Source organism: Chiloscyllium plagiosum, chromosome 16, assembly GCF_004010195.1.
Source record: "Chiloscyllium plagiosum isolate BGI_BamShark_2017 chromosome 16, ASM401019v2, whole genome shotgun sequence".
Lineage (NCBI taxonomy): Eukaryota > Metazoa > Chordata > Chondrichthyes > Orectolobiformes > Hemiscylliidae > Chiloscyllium > Chiloscyllium plagiosum.
Genome location: NC_057725.1, coordinates 34681332 through 34690444, shown reverse-complemented (window position 1 = coordinate 34690444; position 9113 = coordinate 34681332). Strand labels below are relative to the sequence as shown.

Genomic DNA, 9113 nt, shown 5'->3' with positions numbered 1-9113 from the left:
TGCTAGGTCTTTTCTCATTGGAATGGAGAAGGATGAGGGGTGACTTGATAGAGGTTTATAAGATGATCAGGGGAATAGATAGAGTAGACAGTCAGAGACTTTTTCCCCGGGTACAACAGAGTGTTACAAGGGGACATAAATTTAAGGTGAAGGGTGGAAGGTATAGGGGGAATGTCAGGGGTAGGTTCTTTAATCAGAGAGTGGTGGGGGCATGGAATGCGCTGCCTGTGGGAGTGGCAGAGTCAGAATCATTGGTGACTTTAAGCGGCAATTGGATAGGTACATGGACAGGTGCTTAAGCCAGGACAAATGTTCTGCACAACATCGTGGGCCGAAGGGCCTGTCTGTGCTGTATTGTTCTATCTATGTATCTATGTAGCTCCACTTTCACCAGAACCAGTCCCAATGTCCCACAAATCTGAACACCTCCCTCCTACACCATCCCTCAAGCCACGTGTTCATCCTGCCTATTCTTTCATTCTACCCTGGCTAGCATATGGCACAGGTAGCAATCCCGAGATCACTGCCTTTTAGGTCCTCCTCTTTAACTTCTCTTCTAGCGCCCTGAATTCTGCTTTTAGGACCTCATCTTGTTTTTTACTTATATATCATTGGTACCTATGTCCACCATGACAACTGGCTGTTCACCCTCCCCTTTCAGAATGCTCTGCAATTGATCGATGACATCCCATTAAGTAGCACACTCTGGCTGGAATTTAGTACCAGCAGCTCCCCTTCCACCCCCCTGCACCCTTCCACCAAAATCCCCAAAACCCCAGATAAATCCAAACCTCCAAACCTCACCTTGAAGAGGCCTTACATCTCTTCCATGATGGCTCTGGTAGAAGAGTGGCCTTTCTTGTATCTATGCTTGACCTCAGTCGGGGGCTCAGTAAAGGATTCATCAGGTATAGTTGGTGAGAGTAGTTATTGTCTCCCAAAAGCCCTCTTTGTATGGAAATCAGTCCTTAGAATGAGGTAGGAGTTGTCAAGAATATAGGTAACATGGCAGCTTCATGGGTACCTGGAGCAAACTTCGAAGACATAGTCATGATGATCACAAGTGAGTTGGACATTGATGGAGTGGAACCCTTTCTTGTCAATAAATTCAGCCACATGATAATATCTCACATACAACACTACAATGACAGTGTGTATAATAGCGTTTTGCACCCAAGGGAAGGCAGCAAAGTTAGAAAATCCCTATGCCCGGGCTATAGCACTGAGCTTATCACGAGGCAAAGAGATGGAATGATGTGATCTTCCTTAAATTGTATTTGCAACATGTTTGATACATTTGAGGTTTCACACAGATTTCCAGAATGAGTCACTTGCAAAGAAATAATGCACTGCTGCCACCTTGGCAACCACCAAGGTAGAATACCCACCCACCGATCCCTTTCAAAGCACAAGTGCTGCTGCAGCAGATGACAGAGTTCTGCCCTGGTGTCCCAGAACATCTTCAGTCTGCACCTTCACTGTGCTTTGGTCATCTGGTAGAAACTATAATGAGGATTATACACTCTGCTTCCACGTGGAGACTGTTTTGCAGCCAAAGGAAGTTGTTATTGATAAGAACTGCCATTGTTGGATCCATTTGGGATGGGCGCGATGAATGTATGTGGGGAATATTAGAAACAGAAGTTTCTGATTGATGTGATTATAGAGCAGCCATAACAAGCATAAATGAAGCTGTTTCATAGACTGCGATACAGTGGGACATGGAGCACTCCCAGTCGGAGGGCCATGCAATGTCTCAACAAGGAGCCCTGAGATATTGCAGATGTGTGCACCACAAGGCATGTCATTCAAATACATCGGGATATTATAACTGTGGAAGGAGTGTTGCCACCTTTCCGCCGTGCACACATGTCGTGAATGAATTGCAACATTGAATATAAGAGTTCATGTTATCACATACTTACAGTTCACTGTTGGAGGATAGCAGTGCTGATGCAGTAATAAGACCTTTGGAATGTGGTGTAGTATTGACAAAGTGAAGTGGCATGTTTAATGTCATCTGTGATTGCTTCCACTTCGCAGAGAATACTGGGATTCATAGAATCATAGACTGATACTGTACAGAAGAGGACCTTTGGCCCATCGAATCAGCATCAACAAAAATAGTTCTAAATCTGTATGACTCCCACTTTCCCGCACTTGGCCCATAGCCTTTAATGTTATGACATTTCAAGTGGTCATCCAAATAGATGTAAGGACTCCCTCATTAACTACCCTTTCAGGCAAACCATTCCAGGTTCTAACCACACTCTGGCTGAAAAATCTTCAAATCTTCAGTAAACCCCCTGCTTTCTACTGGGTGGTAGCCAGAACTGTACACAGTACTCCAGCTGTGCTGCACAGCTCCAATGTGGCCTCCCTTCTCTTATAATCTGTGATGCAACTGATAAAAGCAAATGTCTCTTATGCTTTCTGAACTAACCTATTAACCTGTCCTGCTACTTTAAGGGATCTGTGAACAAACACCACAAGATTCTCTGAGTTTCCTCATGTCCTGTCATTCATTGAGTACTCCCATGTTTTTTAACTTCTTCCAACGTGCATCACTTCACGGTTATTGGAGTTAAGTTCCATCTGTCCCTGATCTGCCCATCTGATCAATCCAACTATTTCTTCTTCTAACCTAATACTTTCTTCTTCACTATTAACTGCCCAGTCACCTTTTATGCCTTTTGCAATTTACTTACCAGTTGCTTCTATATTGTTTTTATATCACAAACAATATGAGACCTATCATTGATCCCTGTGATATACCACCAAACACTTCAGTCATACAAACAATCTTCTGTTAATACTGGTAAGCTAATTTTGGGTCCATCTTGTCAAATTACCCGAGATCCCATGTATTTCTACCTTCTTTTTCATTCTGCCATGTGGGAATGTGTCAAGAGCTTTTCTGAAATTCATAAAAACTACACCAACTATACCACTCTCTGCAAACATGTTCACCTCCTTGAAAAATTCAATCAAATTTCTTGGTCACAACTTCCCTCTGTCATGCCATGATAACTATCCCTGGGAAAACCTTGCTTTCCAAGTAGAGATTAGTTCTTTCCTTCAGAATTTTGTCCTATAGTTTCCAATTAATTTGTCACAATTAGTGACATGCTCATGATTACATCTGGCTAGAGATTTGAATATATGTTGTTGGTAAATGAATGAGCCGTGCATGCAAATCATTTCATGCCATCATTGAATCTCTGGATGGCCCTTGAGGGAAGAGCCTCACATCACCCTCAAGCATCCTAGCCCCTCAGATAGAACAGTGCAATCATATATCGCCCACTATGAGTAAGCTGGCTATCAGTTTTCATGTCTATTCCACAATTAAAATTTAGAGTCATAGAGTCATAGAGATATACGGCATGGAAACAGACCCTTTGATCCAACTTGTCAATGCCAACCAGATATCCTAAATTAATCTCGTCCCATTTGCCAGCATTTGGCCCATATCCCTCTAAACCCTTCCTGTTCATATGCCCATCCAGATGCCTTTTAAATGTTGTAATTGTACCAGCCTCCACCACTTCCTCTGTCAGCTCACTCCATATATGCACCACCCTCTGCGTGAAAAAGTTGCCCCTCAGATCCATTTTAAACCTTTCCCCTCTCACCTTAAATCTATGCCCTCTAGTTTTAGAGTCCCCTACCCCAGGGAAAAGACCTTGTCTATTTATCTTATCCATGCCCATCACAATTTTATAAAACTCTATTAGGTCACCCATCAGCCTCCGACGCTCCAGGGAAAATAATCCTTGTCTATTCAGCCTTTCCCTATAGCTCAAATCCTCCAACCCTGGCAATATCCTTGTAAATCTTTTCTGAACCCTTTCAAGTTTCACAACATTTGGAGGTAGATGGAATAATATAAAGTGACTGTTCCTGAGAGAGTTCCAAGCTGTATCTGAAAGTTGATATTCCCCTGAAGCCTTTTTGTGTACCTGCCCCTGTCAATCCCATTATCTGTTGAAACCTTAAGGGGAAATTGGATGTTTTTCTCCACCATAAGAATCTAATTTTTCCATTCTTGTTGTACTCTCCCATATTTCTTAGCACTGCCTACACTGCTCGAGGACTGGGCAAGTTCTGCCAATGATGTTTAACTGGAATTAACTCACCTGCTCCCGACAAACTTAACATTGATCTTCTATATTGATCTACTTACAGCAAATCAGTAATTCACAATGAATCTGATCCTTGTCATTCCAGCTTTGTCCATTTTTTTTTCTCTTACTAGTTCCACAACACTATAGCAACTCAAACACAAAATCAATGTTAAGACATCAGTAAAGCTGTGCTGCACTGTTGGAGATGTTATCTTTTGGATGTCAAACTGAGATGTTACTTCAAGGAGAAGCAGCAGAGGTATCCCTAGTGTCCTGACCAGTGTTTATCACTCAATAAAATTTACAAAGCTATATTATCTGCTCCTTGTAGCATTACAGATTTTGAAAGATTTCTGAACCCGAACAGACTTCTCTAAATTAATCAGTCGGGCAATTATGACAATTCAACAATCTCAGGGTCACTTTTAAAGCAAAACTGAATTCAAATTCTTGAGCTACCTTACCATGTTTTGAATCCATATCCGGATTACTGTTGCAGGTTTTTGGACTAGTATTGCAGTAACATCGCCATTAACTTACCATACTCTGTCTTTCATTCTTTGTTTAAATGCCTGGTTAGACTAAGTAACTCATTAGAAATTCTCTCAGTTTAAGATGGCTGCTTGTAATTTGTAAGGTGCCTAGATACACAAATAAGACACAAAGTACTTGCAGTCAACTTATTTAGAAATTGCCTCCATGTCTTCAAGGGTGAGCACTCAGGATTACTCTCGTGTATTTTATTTGGTCTTTGTATCAAATAACCTTTCCAATAATCAGAGTTGTTTCCTTTTTTATAAAGTAGGAAGTAAATCCAAAGGGTGGATAATGAAAGAAAATGTCATGTTGTAATGATGTCTGGGTTTAGAGTGAGGAGACAGTAAACATTTTGCCAAGTCAAGAGTTTAATCACTTTTTCTAACATGGTGTAAAATTCTTTCATATATTGCACTTTCATTTCTCTATATCTATATAAGGTATACATTAACTAAAGAGAAATATCTTGCTAATGCACTTTTTGACTTAAATCTGTGTCATTTCTGGAATAAACGTAGATTATAGTATTGGTCACTACTTTTACTTTCTTTGGTCTGAATTATTTTTTTCTCTCTGTTTAGGCTTCACACTTCTCCTGGGGCCTCTGGGCTGTCCTCCAGGCCAGATATTCCACCATTGACTTTGATTTCCTGAGGTAAGTGCCCTGCATTTTTAGACAAAGTGAAAGAAAACAAAATCTAGCCTGTGTCTGGCTCATTGTTGCTGACAATGTGAACGCTAATGCAATTGGAAGCAGCACGTCTAAATAGTCTGTCATGTTTTCTTTAATGTTTTGTAACCCACAGATGGGATTCATTTCCACCCTGTTCCAAAAATGTAAACGATAAAACAGCATTAAAGGACTTTAAACTACTTGATGACATTTTGGTCACGTTAATGAAAACTGGCATTTATACCGATTAGGACAAATCAATCATAAGATTGAAATACTATTGAGTGTTTCTCTCCTTGTATTCAACCTACTTTCTTGGAGTGCATTTGTAAATTATTAAAATGTGATTTGAATATTTCAATGCTTTGATTAAAACATACAACAAAATGTTATCAATTGAATTGGCCCATTTAATTTGTTTTTTCAGTGCATTTCATGTTTTGTCCTGCTCATAACTCATCCCTTTCTAACTTAACCACTCAACGCATAGTACTGTTTCAGTAGTCTTTTCCAGCTTTGGTGGTTACATTAATTGTTAATGACAAAGGCAACCTTCACTCTGTGTGGTTTCCTGCCCACATTTGGATCATTTACAGGGTCTTTTTCCTGATAGGAAATGCAATATGAGATGTGCGAAAACAGTGCGTATATTGTAGTTTAATTGGCTTTTACTGTCGCTCATCCAAGTTCGGCGCGTGTGCTGTAGGGTGTCTGTTCCACAACAGGAAAGAATAAACCCAGACTCAAATCATAGGAAATTCATCAAATATGGTTCTTGGAGTTCTGTCTTTCAAGCTCTGTTTCATTGCCATATGATCTCCATAAACCGAATTACTGTTGGCTTAGGTACAAGACTAAAGGCGCCTGGGGCTAGTTCATAATGAAATCCACATGCACGTGACAATAGAATGATCATGGAGAAGCATGGAAATTTCTCCATTGGATCACTTTATTTCTTTTATAAAAATAAACTCACTATACTTACTACACTTAAGGGAGGAACTGATAATTCACTTGCAGTTTGGATGCATGCGTGCCAAACCATTAATAGTGACAGGACTAAATGGGTACTTAGACTATCAGATGTCTCAAACATTTTTATTGGATGAATATAGTGTACTGTCAAACCTACCCTGCAGTAAGTATATACATTTTATTAATGTTTCAGCTGTGTATCGCAAAAGATGATGCAAAGTTTGACACTCGGTTTGGCTACTGTAAACCTTTATGCAAAACTTTAAAGCATATAAATGTTTTTACTATTTCCCTTTTTGCATGCTTCCCAATCCAACAATTCTTTTATAAGATTAGGTGTACCATTAAAAGTGACACTTAAGTTGGAGGTATGACATTTGGTTAGTAAGGGCACGTGGTTGGGCCAGAATTTAGTGTGGTCCTAACAGTAGAACATTTGGCTCTGTCCCTCACTATTGTTCCTGATGGCACTTCATTGCATCACTTAGAAGTATTTGCTTTTCTCAAATCCTTTAATTCACATGGAAAATTAATGTTTAATCACAACTATAGTCTTTATTAAGTTTTATTTTTGTAGATACATTAAATATTAAGTGCATGCAAAATGGTACTGTCAGAGTCATTTAAATGGTCTGTTTCAACTTTCAATCTATGAAAGAGCTGAAGGTTGACTTGTTAAAAAAAATCCATCTCCAGTAAAACCATGCTTTATATGTTTTTATGATTTTAAAATAACATTGTAAGTCTCTTATTGTTGTGACACTTTAATATGCAGTTAATCTGTTCCTGAATTCTTATTACCTTGAGATGCCTTTTCACTCTTATAGCTCCTTATGTACAGGATCAGATCATCATCCAGACATCCCTTTTGCAATTTTCCCTCATAATTTTCAACATTCACGCATGAGGTTAACTTTGCAATACTTACATGCACTGTTGTTCATATTTACATGTTTCAGCTACCAGAAATGGACATGGTAATAAAAGTGCAGCTGGACTAGATAGCTGTAGAGTTTATTCATAACTTCCTCTATTTGTTTTGTTTATATAGGTCAGCATTCCATTGGCTTTTTTGTTTGCAGTTTGTATTGACTGGACCTGTTAAAGTCTACAAAGCTCTCTTACAGCTTTGTTCTTCATTATTTCAATACCATTCATGTATTTCACACACTGCTTATTCTTCCTTTTTATGTAGAGTACTTTATAGCTATGAAGCACTTGCATTAAATTTTGTCTGCCCTTGTTCTGTCACTTGCATATTTGTTCATGGAATGTCTGAGTTGCTTCCTGTAATACCACTGGTGTTGGAAGGTGCCATTAAATCTGTGTAGGTTCTTAGGACTGCAGGATGTTGTATAGACAGGGGTAAGCAGAAAAATGACAAGATATCTAAAATCCTAGTATTTTGTTGATTCTGATGATCTTCTGGTTCTCTTTCCTTTCCCTGTACGATCTTGTGTTAAGGATCAAAACTGGGATTTTCTTGAGCATGGCTACTAGTCTCCCGGAACCATACAAAAAATGATTCCGAATCCAATTCTGCCCCCAGTAGGGGAGGCAATTCAGAAAGGACAGATGAGTTGCACAAATTATGATAATGTATAGAAAAATGACAGGATCAACTTCTAACAGATAGGTCTGATATGCTGCACATAATAAAGGAAAATGGACAGCACATATTCTGTGATGGTCATCAGAAACCCAAAAACGTACAGCTAATCCAGTTGTTTAGAAGTAACCCAAGGTTTGGAAGAAGATGTAAAGAATCCACATTGCAACATGGTGACAGAATTGGAGACACTTTTTTTCAGACAAATTTGAAGAACCATGAGGCAAGATTGAATAACCAAAGGGAATTATAAACTACAAGGCAAGAACAGCCTCAGAAGACTTCCTTCCAGGAGAAAAGTTTTGTTTTCAATTCACTCATGGTATGTGGGAATTCACATACATAGTTCTTTAACGTGTGCATCACATATAGGTAAGGTGATTTGGAAGCATTTAGTATGCTTGCCTTCATTACTTTGACCTTTGCATATAGGAGTTGGAACATTATGTTGAGGTTGCACAGGACGTTGGTGAGGCTTGCTCTGAGGACTGTGTCCAGTTCTGGTCACCCGGTTATCGGAAGGATATCTTTAAGCTGGAGAGCGTTCAGAAGAGTTTTACCAGGTTGTTGCTGGGAATGGAGGGTTTGCGTTGTAAGGAGAGGTTGGATACACTTGGACTTTTCTAACTGGAGCATAAGAGGTTGAAAAGTGACCTGAGGTTTATAAAATAATGAAGGTTATAAGGTGAATGGAAGGTGTCTTTTCCCTAGGGTGGGGGATTTCAAGACTAGGGGGCACACCTTTAAGGTGAGAGGAGAAAGATTTTAAAAAGACATAAGTGGCAATTTTGTTACACAGAGTGGTTCATGTGTGGAATGAACTTCCAGAGTAAGTGGTGAATGCGGCCTCAGCGGTGGATGAATAGAAAGGATTTGAGGGATATGGGCCAAATGCAGGCTGTCTTGTTTGAGATTATGGTTGGCATGGACTGATTGACTGAAGGGTCTGTTTCTGTGCTGTATGACTCTGACATGATCAACAATATACAGTATGAGCAAGGGCTAGCCTTTGATCAGGGAGAAAGTGAGGTCTGCAGATGCTGGAGATCAAAGTTGAAACTTTATTGCTGGAACAGCACAGCAGGGCAGGCAACATCCAGGGAACAGGAGATTCGACGTTTCGGGCCCTTCCTGAAGAAGGGCCTGTGCCCGAAACGTCGAATCTCCTGTTCCCTGGATGCTGCCTGACCTG

At 39.8% G+C, this 9113-nt stretch overlaps 1 protein-coding gene across 8 annotated transcripts in view; it reads left to right on the top strand.

Moving 5' to 3' along the window:
* The window catches only part of LOC122557782 (ethanolamine kinase 1-like), a 498821-nt gene that overhangs the window by 365450 nt on the left and 124258 nt on the right, over positions 1 to 9113 (top strand). For 5 of the 8 annotated variants that reach the window (XM_043705802.1, XM_043705801.1, XM_043705800.1 and 2 more), the window contains exon 7: positions 5246 to 5319. In XM_043705802.1, coding sequence (XP_043561737.1) covers positions 5246 to 5319 — 74 coding nt within the window. The other 3 variants (XM_043705805.1, XM_043705798.1, XR_006313932.1) reach the window with 3 other exon arrangements.